The sequence below is a fragment of the Mastigoproctus giganteus genome, chromosome 9, assembly GCF_048544385.1.
Source record: "Mastigoproctus giganteus isolate SK-2022 chromosome 9, ASM4854438v1, whole genome shotgun sequence".
Taxonomy (NCBI): Eukaryota; Metazoa; Arthropoda; class Arachnida; order Uropygi; family Thelyphonidae; genus Mastigoproctus; species Mastigoproctus giganteus.
Window position 1 is genome coordinate 218322874 of NC_143583.1, and position 25843 is coordinate 218348716.

At 39.7% G+C, this 25843-nt stretch overlaps 1 protein-coding gene across 1 annotated transcript in view; it reads right to left on the bottom strand.

The window, feature by feature from the left end:
• shot (dystonin-like protein short stop) overlaps positions 1-25843 on the bottom strand; it is a 1739701-nt gene that overhangs the window by 346737 nt on the left and 1367121 nt on the right. Inside the window, exon 73 of the mRNA XM_090380932.1 lies at positions 2897-3052. Within this exon, the coding sequence (XP_090237058.1) occupies positions 2897-3052 (156 nt within the window). The remainder of the gene's footprint in view (positions 1-2896; positions 3053-25843) is intronic.

The following is a 25843-nucleotide window of genomic DNA, read 5'->3' on the forward strand; positions in this document are numbered from 1 at the left end:
ATTGCAGTGGCTGGAGACTAGGCATCTGCACGGTGATCTGATTGAGGTGTATAAGGCCTTGAATGGGTTGAGCACGCTGAATTCTGATGGTATCCTTCCTTGTTCAGATTATGAACCTAAGGGGGCATAAATTCAAATTAAGCAAAGACAGATGTAGAATAGATGTGTGGAAATTTGCCTTTAGCCAGCGGGTGGTTAATTGTTGGAACAAACTTCCATCTGTCGTTGTGGACGTTGATAGGTTAAATAAATTTAAGGAGGAACTGGACAGGCATTTGGAGGGAATGGTGTGATTTTTTTTTTTTTTTTGGCTGATGCTGCATAAGCTCATATACTTGCTTTCTTGCATCACATGTCACTACTACTACTACTACTACATTCCAACAGTTTGATACGCTCATATGCAAACTTTTTAATTACAAGTGAATACACCATTCACCCTGAAGCCTTGCTCTCCTTTAATCTCAGTAGCTTTTCTAAGGAATGCTTGTCTGAGATCTATGGTACATCTGATACCATAACATTTCCCAGAGCTTGCTTTCAACTGTAAATATTGATAAGTATCTGTTCAACTAATCTGCCATTTCTGCTTTCTACAGACCTTCTACTGCAATCAATCAAGGAACATATTGGATTTTCTTTCTTCTTTTTCTCATACTCACATATGAGAACTCCTTATCTCCATTCTTAGCTCTCTTTTCTAGTGCTTTCTCATAATTAGCTTTTGCCCATCAGTGGCTCTGTTAGATATTCTCTTATAATGCCCATACAAATTGGAATCACATGATTGTGTATAACTGATCCATGCTTGTTTGTTTTGCTCAATCATACTCCTAATCTCAAATGTCATCTATTTTGGCATCTTATTTTTATGGAATTCAACCACTGCATGAATATGTTTGTGGCTTCAAGGATAAATCCGTTATTAAACATTTCCCTTCGTATATTTGTATTTGGCACCATATAGTAGTTGCTTCAGTTAATCAAGACCAAGAAATGTCTCAGTGCATTATAGTCCTTTCTCTTGAAATTGAATCTTTTATCTTTACTATGCATGTTTCTTTAGATATTACAAATTTAATGTTATTGTAATCATTGACTTCTCCTGGTTTCCCCCCACTGTTAAGTTTTTTTGATACAGTTAGCTCCTTATCAAACTCAGGGTAATAGAACCCCTTCTACTATCAAACATACTGAGATAAATAGCAATGGTTCAGATTTTTCAAAAACCTGTTACCATATAGTGTATTTCCAGTCCACATATTCGAGTCTAAAAGAGGTAGATTGAAGTGCCCCATAATGAAACAACTGTATTCCTCAGAGTCATGTGGCCAATAGTATAACCCTATTATCATCTTTCCTTTGCTGCAAGTCATTTCACACCACACTGACTCAACATCCATATTACTTTCATCTGACTCACAGAAGATTTTTGTCGCCTTGAAGCAGTTTTCAAGCAAAGCATTGCTTTCATCTCTTCTTCTTCTTCACAAGCATTCACTGAAATGAAATTTTTCATCTTGAATCCCTGGGTGGTACCATGACTCAACTGCACCAGAATTTTAGCATTAGAATTAGCATTAGTAGAGGCATATGATGCAAGAAAGCAAGCTTTACAGCATCAGACAAAAAAAAAAAATCCCATTTCACCTATCAATTCGCTCCAAATGTTTGTCGAGTTCTGCCTTGAATTTATTTAAGCTATCAACTTCCACAACAACAGATGGAAGTCTGTTCCAGCAATCAACTACCCACTGGCTAAAGGCAAACTTCTGCACATCTATTCTACAACTGCCTTCCTTCAATTTGAATCTATGCCCCCTTAGGTTCTTAATCTGAGCAAGCAGAAGCATCCTATCAGCACTGAGCCTGCTCAAACCATTCAAGGTCCTACCCACCTCAATCAGATCACCTCGCAGGTGCATAGTCTCCAGATGCTGCAACTTGCAGAACTTAAGCCTCTCTTGGTAAGAGCACCCCTTTGTTCCTCTCACCAATCTTGTTCCCCTTCTCTTTACTCATCCTAGAAACTCTACATCCTTCCTGAAATGAGGCCTCCAGACCTGTATGCAGTACTCAAGGTGTGGCCTGACCATTGCCTTATACAAAGGTATAATCACCTCCTTGTCTCAGTTAGCAAAATTCCTATATATCATTGACAAAAATCCATGACCTGCTCTGGCAGCCCATCTGCACTGCACTGGGAACTCCATATCTGATTGCACAATTACCCCATGCTGCCATGCTGAGAAACATTTTTCCCCATAAGCTTGCAGATTCCCAGAAACCTAGAGTTAATCTAAAAGGCATTCATCATAAAAAACATCCTGTCATATCTTGGCAGAATTGCAGACACAAGAATATTTTGTCTATATCTCATAACACTTTTCAACATGACCTTATATTTCATAACCAATTCATCAGTTCCTTTAAGTTTTAAATCATTAGTCCTTATATGTATTACCATGCACCCATTAGTCCCACTTTTACCCTTTTAAGTTAAAAATCTCAATGTCTTTTTATCATTAGTGGTATCCTCATTAAAATTCACTGATTTCATTGATGAACAGATGATCAGGTGAAATCCATTTTCAACTTATTTTAGAATGGGATATTGTCCTTACACCCAGGTTATCACCATATGGGAGCAGAAGACAGATTTTTCGCATAAAATTATCTAAGAAAGAAATGCAAGTATAAACCTGTATAAATAGTACTTATAGTAAATGAAAAGACAAAAAAAAAGTGTATTTTCATTGTAAACAACTATATTTAATTACTATATTACTATATAGACATTAAATAAAGGATAAATGGAAACACAAATAAAAACAAAAATAATATCCACTTCCTTATTACCCAATCTTTAGATGAAATTCTGTAAAATTATACATACTTTATGTTCTTCAATTTGTTCAAGCACAGCATCCATTGTTTTGGTGACAGGTTTCAAATTAGACAAATATTTTTCTGCACCTGTAAGCCATTCAACAAATTCTTGCAAAGCCTCATGGAATTCTGTAGCTTCACGAAGAGCAATCTCTAACTTGATCTAAGAAAAAAAAAAATATATTTATTTCATTAATAACATCTTGGGATGATTTAAAAACTATTTTAGCTACTAAACCTGAGGAAGCCATTTGGACAACTTTCCAAGATGCAAAGAGACTAGTGATAGACAAACTTAATTATCTCAAGAACTAAGGCAGAAAGTCTCAAACTATGTCAAAATACAAACTGCGATATTGTTTAGTTGCAACTGCTATATTACTACACTGTTTCATTTTAAGACAAACCAATATTTCTATGTAAGGCAACAATTATATTATCTCATCTTGTGAAATCCTTCACAATGAATTGGCTTCCTCTTATACCTCAAATAAGTAACACTTTCTGATTAGAGAAGTCTACTGTTACTTATTCTCAAAAGAACCACCCAGATAGCATAACTTAAAAACTATTTAGCCTCTCATTGGCGAGTATCTCATGCACTGTTACTACCTAATTGAATTTTAAGTTAAACTGAAGTTTCTACATTAAATTATTACGTTAAATTTAGCATTAGCATTAGTAGAGGCATATGATGCAAGAAAGCAAGCTTATGCAGCATCAGGAAAAAAAAAAATAAAAAATAACCACTTCCACTTCACCCCTCTGTTCGTTCGAAATACCTGTCCAGCTGAGCCTTAAATTTATTTAGGCTATCAACTTCCACAACAAGGGATGGAAGTCTGTTCCACCAACCAACTACCCGCTGGCTAAAGGCAAATTTTCGCACATCTATCCTACATCTGTCTTTCCTCAATTTGAATTTATGCACTCTCAGCTGATTATTCTAAGCAAGAGAAAGAATCCCATCGGCATTGAGCATACTCAAACCATTCAAGGCTTTATACACCTCTATCAGATCACCATGCCGGTGCCTAGTCTACAGACACTGTGCCTAGTGTCTGGAGACTAGGCACTGGTGAGGTGATCTGATAGATGTTCAAATCTTCCATGATACAAAAAGGAGGGTGGTAGTTGAACTACTAAGTCTTCTAGTTCACTATAACAGGTCACTGTTGAGAAAAAGGCGTGAATTAGGGTTGAATTTGAAAGTGTCTGCAATTCTGCCCAGATACGATAGGAGGAAGTATATGATGAGAGCCCTGTCGATCAATTCGGCCCTGGAAGGAATGTGCAAGGCTCAAGGGGTAAAATTTTTTTCAGCAGTGGATCAGCGAGGGATACTTGTTAACAGGAGAGACTGCTTCTAAAGGGATGGGATACACTTAAATAGAAAGGATGCAAGAATGTTTGCTGATGCTATCGAGGCAGTCTTAGGTGGGTCAGAAAACTGCTAGATTGGGGGGATAAAAGGACTAATAGATTAACAGTAGCCACTGGCAGAGGTGAAAGTGATTCTTGCACTGCTTCTATTGAAATGAGCCACAGCCTGGAAAATAAGATGCAGGATGGTTCAGAGACTGCTGGGAATCATTGGGGTACAAATAAACACATAGGTTGTGTTAGGGTAGCTAAGAAAAAGAACAGGTGCATGTATACTTGCGTGTACACCAATGCTAGGAGTTTAGTAAATAAATTTGATGAATTTGAGGTATTGCTCAAAACATCAAAGGCAGATATTGTGGGGATTTCAGAGACGTAGTGTCACACAGATATAAGGAATGCAGAACTGGAATTTGGGGAGTACAAGGTCTACAGAAAGGAGAGACAGGGTAGGAAGGGAGGAGGGGTTATGCTATTAGTTAAGAAATACATAAATTCCAAGGAAGTGAAGCCAGTCGACATTGCTGGACAGTGCAGTGTCGAGTCAGTTTGGTGTGACATAAGCACTGGGAGATCAAAATTGGGAGTAGGAGTGTGCTATAGGCCTAATGACTCTGATGAGTATAATAAGAAACTGTACGGGGAAATAGAGTGGGCCAGTAAATCAGAGAGTCTTATAATGGGAGATTTTAATTTCCCAGATATTGACTGGAATTTGGGGGCTGGTCACTCACACACTAGCAAGGCTTTTGTGGATTTATTGGATGATTTTTTTCTACATCAGCATGTTCGGGAGGCAACCAGAGGGAGTAATACTCTTGATTTGATTATCAGTAGTGATTCTTCATGCATTAAGAATCTGCAGGTAAATGAACCACTAGGTGGCAGTGATCACAGTGTGCTGAAGTGGGATTTACTCAAAGAGGTAACTACCATTAGGAGTAAAGGGAAGGGTTATTGCTTTCGTAAAGGCGACTACGATGGACTGAGACAGTATTTAAATTCTATACAGTGCGACCAACTGATGATGTTACCAACAGCAAATTCAAAATGGGAAGCATTCAAAGAACTTATCTTGGAAGCTACTAGGCTTTACATATCAACTAAGAAATATTGTTCAAGGTTTAGGCCTAAGTGGATGTCAGATGAACTAATGAGGCATATGGCAGAGAAGAAAAATGCATGGGATACATACAAATTAACACGTGACACAGAAGCCTATGATAGATACAAGTTGATCTGTAACCAAGTTACAAAGGAGGTTAGGCAGGCGAAGGCAGATTACGAGAAATCTTTGGCAAGGGATGCAAAGAAAAACAGCAAAGAGTTCTTTACTTATGTAAACTCTAGGAGGGAGGGGATGAATCAGATTGGTCCACTTGATATCGAGGGGTCAACTGTTGATGATCCTGCTCAGGTAGCTAACAAACTAAATGAATATTCAGCGGGGGGAATGCCAGAGGTGTATTCAACTCTGGCAGTAAGCTAGAGAATCTTGTAATAAATGAGAGTAAAGTGGAGGAGAAATTGTTGAAGATAAATACAAGAAAGGCACCTGGGGTTGCATGGGATCTATCCAGTTATATTAAAGGAAGCAGCAAAGGAAGTAAGCAAACCCTTAGCCATAATTATGAGAGCTTCCTTGGACTCAGGGGAAGTACCCATGGACTGGAGATGTGCAAATTTAACCCCAATTCACAAAGAAGGATCAAAGGGCGACACAAATAATTATAGACCTGTTAGTTTAACTTCTGTTCCTGGAAAATTAATGGGGGCACTGGTTAAAGAAGCACTGCAGGATCATCTAGACAAGACTTCAGTCATAGCTCAGACACAGCATGGTTTTGTTAAGGGGAAGTCTTGCCTGACCAATTTGATTAGATACTATGATGCAGTCACAAAAGAACTGGATGCAGGGAATAACTTTGATATTATATACTTGGATCTTAGAAAGGCTTTTGATACTGTTGCACATGGAAGACTGCTGCACAAATTGGAGCAGTGTGGCATTGGAGGCAAATTGCTGCTGTGGATAAAGGGGTGGTTGAGGGGGGAGAAGACAGAGAGTGGTAATCAATGGACACTGCTCATCGTGGACTAATGTTATTAGTGGAGTCCCTCAGGGTTCTGTATTGGGTCCATTATTGTTTTCTGTATTTATAAATGATATTGATGATGGTATATCAAGCTTAATGTCCAAGTTTGCCGACGATACGAAGGTTGGCAGGGTTGTCAAGGACACTACTGACACTATGCTACTGCAACAGGATCTGGAAAGGTTGAGCAGATGGGCTGAGAGGTGGCAAATGAAGTTTAACATTGACAAATGTAAAGTACTACATATGGGAAACAGCAACCCCAGAGCAACATATCAACTCTGTGGTCCTACACTGACAGTAGTAGAGAATGAAAGGGACCTGGGGGTGGTTGTGCAGGCAGATATAAAGTTTTCTGAGCAGTGCAGATGGGCTGCAAGAGTAGCTCATGGTGTATTGTCGATGATATATAGGAATTTTTCTAGCAGGGATAAGGAGGTGATTATTCCCTTGTATAAGGCAATGGTCAGACCACACCTAGAGTACTGTATACAGGTTTGGAAGTCTCATTTCAAGAAGGATGTAGAGATGCTGGAACGAGTACAGAGAAGGGCAACAAGATTAGTGAATGGAACAAAGGGGTGCTCTTACGAAGAAAGGCTTAAGTTTTGCAAACTACAGTGTCTGGAGACTAGGCACCGGCGAGGTGATCTGATAGAGGTGTATAAAGCCTTGAATGGTTTGAGCATGCTCAATGCTGATGGGATTCTTTCTCTTGCTCAGAATAATCACCTGAGAGGGCATAAATTCAAATTGAGAAAAGACAGATGTAGGATAGACGTGAGGAAATTTGCCTTTAGCCAGCGGGTGGTTGGTCGGTGGAACAGACTTCCATCCCTTGTACTGGAGGTTGATAGCCTAAATAAGTTTAAGGATCAGCTGGACAGGTATTTTGAACGAACAGAGGGGTGAAGTGGAAGTGGTTTTTTTTTTTTTTTTTGGCTGATGCTGCATAAGCTTGCTTTCTTGCACCAAATGCCTCTACTAATGCTAAAGACAGAGAGTGGTAATCAATGGACACTGCTCATCTTGGACTAATGTTATTAGTGGAGTCCCTCAGGGTTCAGTGTTGGGTCCATTATTGTTTTCTGTATTCAAAAATAATATTGATGATGGTATGTATATTAGCATTAGCATTAGTAGAGGCATTTGATGCAAGAAAGCAAGCTTATGTAGCATCAGCCAAAAAAAAATAAAGTAAAAAAAATAAATAAAAAATAACCACTTCCACTTCACCACTCTGTTCGTTCGAAATACCTGTCCAGCTGAGCCTTAAACTTATTTAGGCTATCAACTTCCACGACAAGGGATGGAAGTCTGTTCCACCTACCAACCACCCGCTGGCTAAAGGCAAATTTCCGCACATCTATCCTACATCTGTCTTTCCTCAATTTGAACTTATGCCCTCTCAGGTGATTATTCTGAGCAAGAGGAAGAATCCCATCAGCACTGAGCATGCTCAAACCATTCAAGGCTTTGTACACCTCTATCAGATCACCTCGCTGGTGGCTAGTCTCCAGACACTGTAATTCGCAAAACTTAACCTTTCTTCGTAAGAGCACCCCTTTGTTCCATTCACTAATCTTGTTGCTCTTCTCTGTACTCGTTCTAGCATCTCTACATCCTTCTTGAAATGAGGCGTCCAGGCCTGTATACAGTACTCTAGGTGTGGCCTGACCATTGCCTTATACAAGGGAATAATCACCTCCTTTTCCTTGCTAGGAAAATTCCTATATATCATTGACAATACACCATGAGCTACTCTTGCCGCCCGTCTGCACTGCTCAGAGAACTTCATATCTGCCTGCACAACCACCCACAAGTCCCTTTCATTCTCTACCACTGTCAGTGTAGTACCACAGAGTTGATACATTGCTCTGGGGTTGCTGTTTCCCATGTGTAGTACTTTACATTTGTCAATGTTAAATTTCATTTGCCACCTCTCAGCCCATCTGCTCAACCTTTCCAGATCCTGTTGCAGCAGCATAGTGTCAGTAGTATCCTTGACAACCCTGCCAACCTTCGTATCGTCTGCAAACTTGGACATTAAGCTTGATATACCATCATCAATATCATTTATAAATACAGAAAACAATAAAGGACCCAATACTGAACCCGAGGGACTCCACTAATAACATTAGTCCACGATGAGCAGTGTCCATTGATCACCACTCTCTGTCTTCTCTCCCTCAACCATCCCTTTATCCATAATACTCTATGCCACACTGCTCCAATTTGTGCAGCAGTCTTCCATGTGCAACAGTATCAAAAGCCTTTCTAAGATGTTGTCAGATGAACTAATGAGACATGTGGCAGAGAAGAAAAATGCATGGGATACATACAAATTAATGGGTGACATGGAAGCCTATGATAGATATAAGTTGGTCTGTAACCAAGTCACAAAGGAGATTAGGCAGGCAAAGGCAGACTACGAAAAATCATTGGCAAAGGATGCAAAGAAAAACAGAAAAGAGTTCTTTACATACTTGAACTTGAGAAGGAAAGGGATGAATCAGATTGGTCCACTGGATATTGATGGTTCAACAGTTGAGGATCCTGCTCAGGTGGCTAACAATCTAAACGAGTATTTTGCATCTACATTCACGCATGAGGAGTTATTCAGGAAGGAGAATGATGTAGGTAAAGTAAACATTGGCAGTGAGCTGGATGATTTTGTAATAACTGAGAGGAAAGTGGAGGAGAGATTGTTGGGATAAACATAAAAAAGGCACCTGGGGTGGATGGGATCTATCCAGTTATATTAAAGGAGGCAGTAAAGGAAGTATGCAAACCCCTAGCCATAATTATGAGAGCTTCTTTGGACTCAGGGGAGGTACCCATAGACTGGAGATGTGCAAATGTAACCCCAATTCACAAAGGAGGATCAAAGGCTGACACAAGTAATTATAGACCTGTTAGTTTAACTTCTGTTCCAGGTAAATTAATGGAGGCACTGGTTAAAGAAGCACTGCAGGATCATCTAGACAAGAATTCCGTTATAGCTCAGACGCAGCATGGTTTTGTTAAGGGCAGGTCTTGCCTGACCAATTTGATTGGATACTATGATGTAGTCACAAAAGAACTGGATGCAGGGAATAACTTTGATATTATATATTTGGATCTTAGAAAGGCTTTCGATACTGTTGCACATGGAAGACTGCTGCACAAATTGGAGCAGTGTGGCATTGGAGGCAAATTGCTGCTATGGATAAGGGGATGGTTGAGTGGCAGAAGACAGAGATATTTAAGACAGAGCCATTCAAGATATTCAGGCTTCTCCCAATTCATACAATTTACATCGGAAGTTGAAGATGGAGGAGTTCTGCCGTTCCTGGATGTGTTGGTCTCTAGGGAAGACCAGCAGTTAAAGACAAAAGTCTTTAGAAAAACGATGTGTAAAGGGCAATATACGCATTATAATTCAGCCCTGACCAGCCATCATAGGAACAGTGTGATAAGAACGCTAATTAATAGAGCGAAATCACATTGCAGTAACTCCGATGATAGGAAAGCAGAGTATGAACATGTCACGGCGGATCTTACTAAATGTGGTTACCCCCAGAGGATTATAGATAAATTTATTAATGAAAATCAGAGGAGAGATGAATCTTTTATACCAGTATCTACTGTATACATTCCCTATTATCCGGGCTTGACGGATTATATAACTAGAGTATTAAGAAAATATCAGACACGCTGTGTGCAGCTTCCGGGACGAAGACTGCGCACAGTTGTGTCTCAAGTGAAGGACCCCATTCAAAAAGAGGATGCTAGTGGGGTCGTATATAATATTAGATGCCCGGATTGTGGGGAATGTTATGTAGGGGAGACAAAACGTCGTCTCAAAGATCGTCTGGGGGAACACAAAATAGCAATAAGAAATGCGGAATATGACAAGTCCGCCGTGGCCGAACATTTTTGGGAGAAGCAGCACCAGATCTCCCCAGACGATGCCACTATCACCGATCGGGCGCATAGGTTCTGGGACCGTAAGTGGCTCGAGAGTTTGCGGATCAGCTCTACAACCAACATTAATAGGGATAGGGGTGTACGGGTTCACCCCCTTTTAGAGACTATTATCCTAAAAAAGGATGAACGGTTCCGTACGACTTCCGTTCGAGCCACTTCCGGTTCCACAATGCAAGAGAGCGGAACACGTGAGAATGGAAACATGTGATGCCTACCATTACCCTGCTGATATTTAAAGGTGTACTGAATAATAGAGAGTACTGCTGAAGAAGAAGGCTGGAGTCTTTGAAAGCTACGGGATTTTATCGCTTTTAACTTAGTATATTTTAATGCATTTTAATCTTGTGTTTTAATACTTTTAATATTGTAATACGTATATTAATTTTGTAAATACAGGTTATTGTAAATATAGTTATCAAGATTTGTTTTGTTTTTATTTTATTTTAATTTTATTTTACTCCATGAAAGGTTGGTGAAAAAACGCTAAGAACGTAATATGCCTAACCTCCTTTGTAACTTGGTTGCATATCAACTTGTAGCTATCATAGGCTTCTGTGTCATGTGTTAATTTGTAAGTATCCCATGCATTTTTCTTCTCTGCCATATGCCTCATTAGTTATCTAACATCCATTTAGGCCTAAACCTTGAACAATATTTCTTAGTTGGTATGTAAAGCCTAGTAGCTTGCAAGGTAAGTTCTTTGAATGCTTCCCATTTTGAATTTGCTGTTGGTAACATCATCAGTTGATCCCACTGTATAGAATTTAAATACTGTCTTAGTCCATCCTAGTCGCCTTTACGAAAGCAATACCCCTTCCCTTTACCCCTAATGGTAGTTACCTCTTTGAGTAACTCCCACTTCAGAACACTGTGATCACTGCCACCTAGTGGTTCATTTATCTGCAGATTCTTAATGCATGAAGAATCACTACTGATAATCAGATCAAGAGTATTACTCTCTCTAGTTGCCTCCTGAACATGCTGATGTAGAAAACAATCATCCAATAAATCCACAAAAGCCTTGCTAGTGTGTGAGTGACCAGCCCCCCAAATTCCAGTCAATATCTGGGAAATTAAAATCCCCCATTATAAGACTCTCTGATTTACTGGCCCACTCAATTTCTCTGTACAGTTTCTTATTATACTCATCAGAGTCATTAGGCCTATAGCACACTCCTACTCCCAATTTTGATCTCCCAGTGCTTATGTCACAGTGCAGTGTCGAGTCAGTTTGGTGTGACATAAGCACTGGCTTCACTTCCTTGGAATTTATGTATTTCGACTATGTATATAAAGTGCTTAGCATCATAATACACAGCCATTTCTGAATAAACAGAAAATTTTTAAGGTGGCATCGTTTTAGGTTATACCTCATATTGTGAATACCTTCACAACGAGTTGCCATGATATTGCACTACTTCGAATAAGTAACGCTTCACCTAAGGAGAAGACTAGTGTTACTTATTCTCAGATAGGTACCACCACCCAGACAGCACTGTTTCAGGGCTATTTGGCCCTTCGTCAGTGAGTGGGTAGGTACCCAAGTGATGCAATGATGGCAAAAACAGTTATGAAGTATAACTCCACAATATGAGAGATGCCTGATGGTGTATGATGTATTTAGACTAAGGCGCATTTAGGGCTAGAGCCTCAAGCTGCGAACAAATTTAGACTATGTATATAAAGTGCTTAGCATCATAATACACTGACGAAGGGCCAAATAGCCCTGAAACAGTGCTGTCTGGGTGGTGGTACCTATCTGAGAATAAGTAACACTAGTCTTCTCCTTAGGTGAAGCGTTACTTATTCGAAGTAGTGCAATATCATGGCAACTCGTTGTGAAGGTATTCACAATATGAGATATAACCTAAAACGATGCCACCTTAAAAATTTTCTGTTTATTCAGAAATGGCTGTGTATTATGATGCTAAGCACTTTATATACATAGTCTAAATTTGTTCGCAGCTTGAGGCTCTAGCCCTAAATGCGCCTTAGCTTAATTTATGTATTTCTTAACTAATAGCATAACCCCTCCTCCCTTCCTATCCTGTCTATCCTTTCTGTAGATATTGTACTCCCCAAATTCCAGTTCTGCATTCCTTATATCTGTGTGACACCATGTCTCCGAAATCCCAACAATATCTGCCTTTGATGTTTTGAGCAATAACTCAAATTCATCAAATTTATTTACTAAACTCCTAGCATTGGTGTACACGCAAGTATACATGCACCTGCTCTTCCTCTTAGCCACCCTAACACAACCCATGTGTTTACTTGTAACCCCATGATTCCCAGCAGTCTCTGTAATATCCTGCATCTTATTTTCCAGGCTGCTGCTCATTCCAATAAAAGCAGTGCAAGAATCACTTTCACCTCTGCCAGTGGCTACTGTTAATCTATTAGTCCTTGTATAACCCCAATCTAGCAGTTTTCCGACCCACCTAACACCTTTGTATTGCAGACAATACAAAGGTTGGCAGGGTTTTTAAGGACACTACTGACGCTATGCTGCTGCAACAGGATCTGTAAAGGTTAAGCAGATGGGCTGAGAGGTGGCAAATGAAGTTTAACATTGACAAATATAAAGTACTACATATGGGAAACAGCAACCCCAGAGCAACGTATCAACTCTGTGGTACTACACTGACAGTGGTAGAGAATGAAAAGGACCTGGGGGTAATTGTGCAGGCAGATATGAAGTTCTGTGAGCAGTGCAGACGGGCTGCAAGAGCAGCTCATGATGTCTTGTCAATGATATACAGGAATTTTTCTAGCAGGGATAAGGAGGTGATTATTCCCTTGTATAAGGCAATGGTTAGGCCACATCTTGAGTACTGTATACAGGTCTGGAGGATTCATTTCAAGAAGGATGTAGAGCTGCTGGAATGAGTTTTTTTTTTTGGTAGTTGTTGGCGCATTGGCTTCTGTGGCCATAATGCACTTCCCAAGGTTTTTTGCAGTACTTTGATCCAAGCCCGAGGCGGGATTCGAACCTGCGACCTTTGGGTTGCCAGGCAGGCACTTTACCCACCAGGCTAGCCCGGTCAGCACTGGAACGAGTACAGAGAAGGGCAACAAGATTAGTGAATGGAACAAAAGGTTGCTCTTACGAAGAAAGGCTTAAGTTTTGCAACTTACAGTGTCTGGAGACTAGGCACCGGCGAGGTGATCTGATAGAGCCTTGATTGGTTTGAGCATGCTCAATGCTGATGGGATTCTTTCTCGTGCTCAGAATAATTACCTGAGAGGGCATAAATTCAAATTGAGAAAAAAACAGATGTAGGATAGATGTGCAGAAATTTGCCTTTAGCCAGCGGGTAGTTGGTTGGTGGAACAGATTTCCATCCCTTGTTGTGGAAGTTGATAGCCTAAATAAATTTAAGGCTCAGCTGGACAGGTATTTCGAACGGAGGGGTGAAGTGGAAGTTTTTTTTTTCTTTTTTTTTCTGGCTGATGCTGCGTAAGCTTGCTTTCTTGCATGATATGCCTCTACTAATGCTAATGCTAACTTGGCAATCTGTTTTAGAGCTGTTTGTATATATTTGAAGATATTCAGAGAACTGTGATGAGTGGGCTGCATGCATCTGTTTTATCTTGACATTTGCCAGAGTGCTTTTTCCCCACTTTGAAAATAAGTGTCACAGTTAGCCGTGAAAGTGTGCCATGGTGGAATACTTACACTATTATCCTCATGTACGTTGTTAAAGCTTAGGCCCCATTTTGAAACTATTTCTTTTAGTCATATTCCAGCTGGTTTATTTACTGTGGGTTTATTGCTGTACAGTATCTCCCACTGTGGACTAAAGCGATACTGCCAAGTAGGATAATAAGGAAGACTTCGGATTTTAATAGCAGGTTTTACCTCTGGAGATATAGTGAAGGCTCGTGGATCTCAGCATATAAGCTTTGTACAGGCAATGTTCTGTATGCCCCTAAGGAAATTAGTAAGGCACTATGATGTATGGAATCAAGCCATTTGATGACACTTGGACTACACGAATTATACACAGGGGCTCCATTGTCTAGTCTTGATCTGATTATAGTACAGTATAGGTGAAGTAGTGTGAACCGATCAGTTCCCCACTTCATTGCAGGATCAGTTCCCCACTTCAATGCAAGAACTCTGAGAATATTTAGTTATTTTTGACAGGTTAGTCAGAGGCATTTGATATGTTCCAAAAAGTTAATTTTTTTTTGAAAACCAGGCAAAGAAAACGTATACTATTTGCTAGCGATATCAGCTGGTTTTCTAGCCTTATTTCTGGATCTGGGTGCATTTTTTTCTTTCTACAGAAATGTATGGCCATTGTTTTTTGTTGTGATATTCTGTAGCCATTGTTTTTAGTCTACAATTCTATTTTTGTCACTGCACTTTGTAATTGCCTTTCAATCATGTTCATGTTTTGTGAATGGCATGAAATAGTAACGTCATCTGCATAAAGGAATGTTTCAACTGTTTTTGGTTGCAAAAAATGCAAAAAATTCTATTACAAAAGACCTTTTGTAATAGAATTTATTTTGATTGCAAACAAAGTTGCACTCAGCACTGAACCCTGAGGAACTCCTTCTTCCTGAGTATATGTTTGCGACAGATTGTTTTGATATTTTACTTGGAAGGTAAAATTTCAGAAATTTTTTTACCAAGATTAGTAAGTGGCCTTGCAAATCATTGTTGTGGAGGTCATTCAGAATGCCATATCGCCAGATAGTGTTGAAGGCCTTTTCTATGTCGAGACTGATCATAATTAGATGCTCATTCCTTAGAAAAGCATTGTGGATATTTGCCTCTGCTTTTATCATGGGGTGCAGAGATGATCGATTTTTACAAAAGCTGTATTGATTTATGTTAAGTACATTATATGTTTCCAAGAACCAGGTTAATTGGTTGTTCACCATTTTCTCGAGGGCTTTCCCAAGGCAACTTGTTAGAGCTATTGGTGGATAATTTGTGGGGATCGTATGATCTTTGCCAGGTTTAGGAAAGGAAATTACAAGGGAGTGACGCCAGGAGTTTGGATAGTAGTTTTTCATATAAATTCTACTGTATAGTATAAGTAATGTCTTTAGAGATTTTTTATTAAGTTGTTGGATCATTTCATAGTGAACGTCATCGGGTCCTGCTGCACGGTTCCTAGACTTAGCCAGGGCTTTTTGCAATTCTTCTATGTTGAAAGGCCTGGTTATATTGGAGTTGTTGGCCGGTATTAAAGTTTAGTCTGTATTTTTCAGCTACAGTTTCGTTTTCTCAAAGGATGGGATATATGCTGATACTGCTGATATATTTGAAAAAGTAGTTGCAAGTGATTTCCTTGGAGTTAGTGATCTCCTGTCCAGATTATTAGTGGAGTTAGAACCGAAAGAAATTTCCCATTAAGTTTTCTGATTTTGTTCCATATAACCCGGGTATCTCTATTTTTGTTAATTGTGGAGGCAAAACATTTCCATGATTCCTTTTTTCTTCTAAGCTAGATATATCTGGCTCTAGCTTTTTTAAAATTTATGAGGTTGATGGAGATGGGATATTTTTGGAAGCGATTCCAAGCCTTATTCTTCTCTCTCTCTCTCAGCTATGCTGCATTCTTCATCCCACCACGCTGTGGCATGTTTATATTTTCCAGATGACTGTGGTACTGTAGCTTTAGCTGCTATTAAAATTTGGTTTGTGACATGAGCTATAGCATTGTCTATAAGCTGAGTGCTGCAAATGCTTTATATTTTGTCCAGTCAGCTTTATGGAATCTCCATCTTTTTTTGGCCATCGTGATGTGTAACATCATTTGTTAATATTTTGCAGACCACAGGGTCCCTATTAAGAGGATTATTCAAGATTGTCTATTCAATAAGTGGATATAGGACAGATGAATTATATGGAAATGTCAACTGCAGAGACTGTTCCAGTGGGCAAATAGATGTATCTCTCAACTCCAGTATTAAGGAGTGAGAGATTTTGCTCTTCCAATAATTTTTCAATCAATTTACCAAGTTTGTCTTGGTGGTGAGATCCCCACAGCGGATGGTGTCCATTTAAATCTCCCATGATACAGACTGGAGGTGGTAGCTGGGTTAATGCTTCTAGATCTGAATATGCATACTCTTGATTTGGGGGAAGGTAAAGTGAGACCAGTGAGAATGTAAACTGAATTGAGAACCCCAGGGGCTCACATCTTGTGAGTGTGGGTTTGGCACACCCAGGGTCCTGAGCTGGATATCATCATTCTTCTTTTTCTTGGTGATTCCCTTTTACTTCTCTCTCTCTCTTTTAGGGTAACTGGGGAATTTTTTTTTTTTTTTTTTGGCTGGTGTATCATAAGCCTCAGGCTTCCTTACACCATATAGCTTTTAATAATAATAATAATAATAATAATAATAAATATTGCAACTGCTTCCAAAGATGTTTGTAGTTGGAGATGTTTACATGGAATTCTGGAGTTGATTAAAATAGCCACTGCACCATGAGCTCCACTGGAAGGGAATCGGTCTTGTCTATAGGTACCGTAATGGTTCACTGTGTTTACTTGTGGAGTTAGGTAAGTTTCTTGAAGGCAGACACCTACCGGACTTGTGGAGTTAGGTTAGTTTCTTGAAGGCAGACACCTACAAGATGATATTTATCAATTAGGTCACGAATGTCATCAATGTTACTGCAGAAACCTCGACAATTCCACTGTATTATTGTGCGCATTATACTGGCTTTGTATTTGTATCTGTCTTTTTACAAATGGGGGGGTCTGCTTGGATCGCTCAGGCTTTTTCTCTTTTCTGGGAAAAATGGACGAACTTCCTCTAAGATTGGTTCCTCTGAGACTTCTTTTTCATATGTATCCATATGATCGTGGACAGAGAGATTGTCATCTGTATCTATGTGTTTAGTATTTGTGGTTGGCTGCGACATTAGCATTAGCATTAGCAGAGGCATTTGATGCAAGAAAGCAAGCTTATGCAGCATCAGCCAAAAAAAAAAAAAAAACCCCACTTCCACTTCACCCCTCTGTTCGTTCAAAATACCTGACCAGCTGAGCCTTAAACTTATTTAGGCTATCAACCTCCACCACAAGGGATGGAAGTCTGTTCCACCAACCAACCACCCGCTGGCTAAAGGCAAATTTCCGCATGTCTATCCTACATCTGTCTTTCCTCAATTTGAATTTATGCCCTCTCAGATGATTTTTCTGAGCTAGAGGAAGAATTCCATCAGCATTGAGCATGCTTAAACCATTCAAGGCTTTATACACCTCTATCAGATCACCTCGCTGGTGCCTAGTCTTCAGACACTGCAATTTGCAAAACTTAAGCCTTTCTTCGTAAGAGCACCCCCTTTGTTCCATTCACTAATCTTGTTGTCCTTCTCTGTACTCGTTCCAGCAGCTCTACATCCTTCTTGAAATGAGGCCTCCAGACCTGTATACAGTACTCTAGGTGTGGCCTGACCATTGCCTTATACAATGGAATAATCACCTCCTTATCCCTGCTGGAAAAATTCCTGTACAGTAAACCCCTGCTATTCGCGGGGGTTACGTTCCTGAGAAATGTCGCGAATACCGAAAACGCGAATACTGAGTTATGGCTCCCATAGTAATAAAGGGGTTCCGTTCCAAAGTATGAAATATATAAGAAAAACTAGTCTAAAATTTTGTCTATGTATGTATTATATGTACCTTCATAATATGACTATGTACATAGACAATACATAGTGAAATGCAAGCATATGGCATCGAAATGAAAATAAGAAACAATTTAATATTAAATGTAATATTTATTAGAAATTTCAAACCAGCGCCTTTGCTAGCAAAAAAAAACATCCCGCCAGTGCTATCACCAGTTTCGCTAAAGTGTTGATAAAGGAGTTTTGCCTTTTCGCGAATGATGAGTGAACTTAACGGAATTTTATTTCGAGTTTGGTCTTCTATCCACAGATTTAAAGCCTTTTCCATTTTTTCTAATTTAACATCACGAGTTACGGAGCAAATTTTTGAAGCAATTATCGCATTTTCACGGACACTACGGCGGATTTTTTCTTCCGATTTCTTGATTGATCGTACCGTTGACTCATTGATTTTATAATGTTTTTCCACTGAGGAGACACTTTCACCATTAGAAATTTTGTCTAATAACTCAATTTTATTCGCTAATGTTATCACCTTCTTTGATATTTTCACATTTCTCTTTTTATTCGTAGCCATATTTTTGTAGGGGTTAGAAAGAACTTGTCCACAATAAAGTCACTTTCTTCCGTTAACACACTCGAAAAACTCTGATTTACACTGCAAAACGGTAGATTTATCACTTTTGAAAGCATATCAATTTATAAATTGATAAATTTATTGTTTATAAGCATATAAATTAAAAGCAAACGACGAAACCTTCCATGATTAACACATACTGAACAAGGATTACCGAGAAACATCCACGCTCGCGATTTTTTCACCCCTCTCCCCCCACCCACTGAGCGCTGTTTTGACCGGGAAAGATAATTTTAGCCACGCCCATGTTTTTTATGGCGGAAAATATTCACGGCGCTTTAAAATTCACATTTTTTTAGGTTTCATTTTATATTAAATCGGCGATCGCGAATACGCGAAACCGCGAATACAGATACCGCGAATAGCAGGGGTTTGCTGTATATCATTGACAATACTCCATGAGCTACTCTTGCAGCCCATCTGCACTGCTCAGAGAACTTCATATCTGCCTGCACAACCACCCCCAAGTCCCTTTCATTCTCTACCACTGTCAGTGTAGTACTACAGAGTTGATACATTGCTCTGGGGTTGCTGTTTCCCATGTGTAGTACTTTACATTTATCAATGTTAAACTTCATTTGCCACCTCTCAGCCCATCTGCTCAACCTTTCTAGATCCTGTTGCAGCAGCATAGTGTCAGTAGTGTCCTTGAAAAATCTGCCAACCTTTGTATCGCCTGCAAACTTGGACATTAAGCTTGATATACCATCATCAATATCATTTATAAATACAGAAAACAATAATGGACCCAACACTGAGCCCTGAGGGACTCCACTAATAACATTAGTCCACAATGAGCAGTGTCCATTGATTACCACTCTCTGTCTTCTCCCCCTCAACCACCCCTTTATCCATAGCAGCAATTTGCCTCCAATGTCACACTGCTCCAATTTGTGTAGCAGTCTTCCATGTGCAACAGTATCAAAAGCCTTTCTAAGATCCAAGTATATAATATCAAAGTTATTCCCTGCATCCAGTTCTTTTGTGACTGCATCATAGTATCCAATCAAGTTGGTCAGGCAATACTTCCCCTTAACAAAACCATGCTGTGTCTGAACTATAACTGAAGCCTTGTCTAAATGATCCTGCAGTGCTTCTTTAACCAGTGCCTCCATTAATTTTCCTGGAACAGAAGTTAAGCTCACAGGTCTATAATTACTTGTGTCAGCCTTTGATCCTCCTTTGTGAATTGGGGTCACATTTGCACATTTCCAGTCTATGGGTACCTCCCCTGAGTCCAAGGAAGCTCTCATAATTATGGCTAAGGGTTTGCTTACTTCCTTTGCTGTCTCCTTTAATATAACTGGATAGATCCCATCCACCCCGGGTGCCTTTCTTGTGTTTATCTTCAACAGTTTCTCCTCCACTTTACTCCCAGTTATTTCAAGATTCTGTAGCTTACTGCTAGAGTTGAATACACCTCTGGCATTCCCCTTGCTGAATAACTCCTCATGTGTGAATGTCGATGCAAAATATTCATTTAGTTTCATCAATTTCATCAATACAGGATCATCAACAGTTGACTCATCAATATCAAGTGGACCAATCTGATTCATCCCCTTCCTTCTAGAGTTTACATAAGTAAAGAACTCTTTGCTGTTTTTCTTTGCATCCCTTGCCAAGGATTTCTCGTAATCTGCCTTCGCCTGCCTAACCTCCTTTGTAACTTGGTTGCATATCAACTTGTATCTATCATAGGCTTCTGTGTCATGTGTTAATTTGTAAGTATCCCATGCATTTTTCTTCTCTGCCATATGCCTCATTAGTTCATCTGACATCCATTTTGGCCTAAACCTTGAACAATATTTCTTAGTTGGTATGTAAAGCCTAGTAGCTTCCAAGATAAGTTCTTTGAATGCTTCCCATTTTGAATTTGCTGTTGGTAACATCATCAGTTGGTCGCACTGTATAGAATTTAAATACTGTCTCAGTCCATCGTAGTTGCCTTTACGGAAGCAATAACCCTTCCCTAAATGTAGTTTAGGGAAGGGTTATTGGTACCCCTAATGGTAGTTACCTCTTTGAGTAAATCCCACTTCAGAACACTGTGATCACTGCCACCTAGTGGTTCATTTATCTGCAGATTCTTAATGCATGAAGAATCACTGCTGATAATCAAATCAAGAGTATTACTCCGTCTAGTTGCCTCCCGAACATGCTGATGTAGAAAACAATCATCCAATAAATCCACAAAAGCCCTGCTAGTGTGTGAGTAACCAGCCCCCAAATTCCAGTCAATATCTGGGAAATTAAAATCTCCCATTATAAGACTCTCTGATTTACTGGCCCACTCTATTTCCCTGTACAGTTCCTTATTATACTCATCAGAGTCATTAGGCCTATAGCACACTCCTACTCTCAATTTTAATCTCCCAATGCTTATGTCACACCAAACTGACTCAACACTGCACTGTCCAGCGATGTCGACTGGCTTCACTTCCTTGGTTTTTATGTGTTTCTTAACTAATAGCATAACCCCTCCCTATCCTGTCTATCCTTTCTGTAGACGTTGTACTCCCCAAATTGCAGTTCTGCATCCCTTATATCTGTCTGACACCACGTCTCTGATATCCCAACAATATCTGCCTTTGATGTTTTGAGCAATACCTCAAATTCATCAAATTTATTTACTAAACTCCTAGCATTGGTGTACACGCAAGTATACCTGCACCTGTTTCTATTCTTAGCTACCCTAACACAACCCATGTGTTTACTTGTACCGCAATGGCTCCCAGCAGTCTCTGAAATACCATGCATCTTGTTTTTCAGGCTTCTGCTCATTCTAATAGAAGCAGTGCAAGAATCTCTTTCACCTCTGCCAGTGGCTACTGTTAATCTATTGGTCTTTGTCTGCCCCCAAGCTAGCAGTTTTCCGACGCACCTAACACTGCCTCGGTAGCATCAGCAAATATTCTTGCACCCTTTCTATTTAAGTGTATCCCATCCCTGTAGAAGCAATCTCTCCTGTTAACAAGTACAGTCCAGGCTGAAAAAAATTCTAGCCCTTGAGCCTTGCACAATCTTTCCAGGGCCGAATTGATCGACAAGGCTCTCATCATATACTCCCTCCTATCGTGTCTGGGCAGAATTGCAGACATTTTCAAATTCAACCCTAATTCTCGGCTTTTGTTCAACAGTGACCTGTGCTTGTTAAGTAATTCTGCCGGTCTCCTACTCTTAATATTATTAGTGCCAATGTGTACAACTATATCACCTTTTGTGCCCTTAAAAGATGATATACGCTCTACAACGTCATCAACCTTTGCCCCTGGCAGACATACCCTGGTCCTGTTCCACCTATCTTTTTTACAAAGCATGTTCCCCGTTTCCCTGACAATAGAGTCACCAACAACTACTAGTTCCTTCGGGACCAGCGCATTCTGCCTTGGGGGTTGTCTCTGTGTCACGCGATGCCCAAGTGCAAGCTCTGGCGTTGATGTGAGCAGCTGAGAGCTTGATGGGCCCCTCAATTTAGTTTCTTCGAGGGCATCGACCCTGTCCTTCAAGCTCTCATATAGGCCCACAAGAACGCCAAGTTGTTGCCTGATATCGATACACTCCTTGCATCGCACACACACAAAGACATCCCCCTTGGCAAACACATGGAAGACGTGTTTGGCGGAATTGTAACAGGTGTATTGATGGCTTGATTGGAAGTTGGTGTTGAGAGTGATTTTTCTGATGGATCTTGGAATGAGCGAGCCCAATCAGATATAGAGATGTTGGATGGAACTGTAACATCAGTTTGAACCGCAGTGGTAGTAGTGGTAACAGCAGTTATCTGCTTATGCTGTTGGACCGTTGCTGCATATGAGCGTGTTACTGTAATTGGTGATATTTGTTTCTTTGCTTCAAGAAAGGAAACTTTATGCTTGGTTTTGTACTTCTGAATAATATTTTCTCTTTTTCATGTTTCACAGTCTTTGGAGTAAGCGGAACGATTGCCTCTACAGTTTGGACACTGTAAAGATTGTGCAGAACATTCAGTATGGATATGATCTTTAGATCCGCATGAAGCACATACAGTAGTTCCTCGACATACTGCCTGTGAATGCCCAAATTTCTGACATTTATAGCATCTGATGGGGTTCGGTATATACAGATGGGCATGACAGTTCAAGTATCTGGCCTTTACAGAAGTTGGTGGATTTGGCAAGTTGAATGTTAGTATGATGTTTCTGGTTGGAAGTAATGAATCATCCTTTTTAATTAGGATTCTCTTCTGAATAACAGGTCTTTGGTTTGAGAGGTCTTGTTTAATTTCTTCCTCAGATACATGTAGAAGATCCCATTCTGTTATAACTCCTTTCGAGTAGTTTTAAGAAGGTGAGGTACTCCCATAGAAGGTGACACTTCTATGGGAGTTCCTCCAAGTGTTTTCAATTAAGTAACTTGCCAGAGTAGTGGTTGGGTTGTGTTGTTTCAACAAGCAGGTCACCTGATTTTATTCTATGAACCATTATTGGTGAGCCAGCAGCATTCTCTAAACATTTCTGGATCAGAAAAGGAGAAAGCTTGCTGACTGGCTGGTCAGTCAAGGAATGTATTATAAGGAAGTGAGGCCAGATATTCTGGTCTGTATTCTTCTTTTGTCTCTTGGCATTGGAAGGGTTTATTATTATTATTATTATTATTATTATTATTATTATTATTATTAGCCCTATGGTGCAAAGAAGCCTGAGGCTTATGCAGCACCAGCCAAAAAAAATTTCTGAGTTAGCCTGTGTGTGTGTGTGTGTGTGTGTGTGTGTGTGTGTGTGTGTGTGTGTGTGAGAGAGAGAGAGAGAGAGAGAGAGAGAGAGAGAGAAAGTAGAAGGAAATCACCAAGAAAGAGAAAAATGATGATATCCAGCTGAGGACCCTGGGTGTGCCAACCAATATTCACCAGATGTGACCCCTGGGGTTGTGATTCTTCTGCTCTCTAGAATGTGATGGGGGCATTGATCCATCCTGCAAGAGTCAGTATTGGTATAGTCGATCTTTGCTCCTTTCAGCCCTTGGCAGATTAACTTCACTGCCAAGATTTTCAGCCCAGGCCATGTGGAGGCAGGAGCGGTGTCTGGTGTGCTCAAGTGAAAAGTAGTAGGGGTTATTAATAAACTATGAGAAATAAAGAAAGGTGGCTTTCCTTCCTTGCTCTGTACAGGTATTTTTTTTACAAGAGCTGTTATGAAATAAATAGATTTCTTAATGACAGGAATGTAAAAGAACTGTAAATCGCTTTTTGGAAATCGCACTGGAATCACAGAGAAATCGCTCGGTCACAATCTCTTGGCCTTGAATATGCTTGGTACTCGGGCCCCACAAGGCAGTAATGACAGAAAAATAATGCAGCGTAGCATCAGTTTTTACAATGACAATACCCTGCACCTTAATAGTCCAGTCAAGTTGCATACGTAACTCAAGAGATGAGTTTGAGTAGAAACCTATTAATCATTCTCTTTGTAGCCCTGACCCTAGCAATTTCTATTTGTTTGGTTTACTTAAACAATACCTTGGCAGATATGTTACACAATGAGTGGAGGTTGAAAATGATGTTGAGAATGATGAATCAGTGGTCAGGAAAGCAATCGATGTCTTTTTACGCAGCAGGCTACCAAAATTTTACAAAGTGATGGCACAAGTTTTTATACATGTTTTAGGATTATGTTTAAAAATAAATGTTGTGTTCAGGTCAGTTTCTTGTTTATTTATTTTATTCCCCCTTGTTTGATGAGATACTCACTTACTCTTTCTGTAGCAACTGTGCTTATAACCATTATTGTTGCTTCAGAATTGGCAGCAATTAATTATTGCAAGAAGAGGAATTCCTACATTTCTACTGTTGTTGTTATGTTATCATTTATTAGTCGTTAGCACATTGGCTTCTGTGGCCATAATGCACCTCTCAGTTTTGCTTTCCTAGTCTGGTTTCTTTCAAATTTTAGATTTAAGTAATACCTGACTTTATGTTGTTTGTTTGTTATTTGTTTTTTTTAGGAGCATTAGCAACTAAGGCCATATTGCTCTGGGATATGCGGTGGTCATTCCCTGACCTTTCCGCATCCTCCATATTTGGTGGTGACGGGCTCGAACCCCGGTCTAATCAAGAAGCGTGTGCTATGCACTGCTGCTCCTTCCCACCTGGCTACGGAGGCGCCTCCTGACTTTATGAAGAGATGGAGTTCAAGTGTATTCATTGACTTTCAATGATTTTTGTTTTTTAAATCTGATTATATAAGCCTATTAATTTTAGGTAGTGAAAAACTGCTCTTATATTATTTTCTTCGCTTAAAATGTTTTCCAAAGCTAGAGCATCTTGAATTTTAGTTACTGACCTAAAAGCTATTTTTCTTTTGTTTATAAAGGCTGGACCATCTAGTAGTATATGTTTAACTGTTTGTTGTACATGGCACTGACTGCATTGAAGGTGGTTCTTCGGCTTTAAGTAGATAGGAATGGGTTAGGTATGTGTGCCTTATCTGTAACCTGGCAAGGGTTACTTCTTTTTGGACATCTCTTTCACTGGATTTCCACTGCTTTAAAACTGGTTTACTTTGAAAACGTTTATTATGAGTTTGCTCACTCCATATTCTTTGCCACTGATTTTGCTCTTAACTTCAATACTATGTCTGTAGTCTGTAAATGGTACTTTGGTGGTTGAAGAAAGGGTGCCTGTTGCCATTTTTGCTGTATGGTCTGCTTGTTCATTTCCTTTAATTCCCATATGTCCAGGAATCCAACAAAAGGAAATGTTCTATTTTCTTTTCAGGAGTTTGTTTAGGGTGACTTGGATTTGTCTCAGAGTTGGATGGAAATTCTTTGTGTCACATTGTATTGCTTGCATTACACTGAGGGAATTTGTGAAGATCAGACTATGGGGTAGCTTTTGCTGCCATATTTTGTCTTGCTAACTTCACTGCTTGTAGTTCGGCTGTGAAGATGCTACATTCTGTTGGGAGAACTTGGGTTATTGTAGTATCAGAGAAAACTGCTGCCATGCTTACTTTTGTATCAATTTTCGATATATCTGTATATATTTTGCGTAAATCGTGGCTATTTCTCTAGATATGCAGCAGGTAGTTTTGAAAGCTGCTTCCTGGTAGGAAATGTCTTCCTCAAGAGTGGAAGTAGGTATCACAGATTGGTGATATTATTTCCCGTGGGGGGGGGGGGGGTCCTTGGTGCATTTTGTATGATAGCTAGTTTGTTTAAATCAAGAGACCAAATTGGAAGTAGCTCCTTGATGCATATGTTTGCTTGTTTGTTAACTGTTGGGTGATTCTG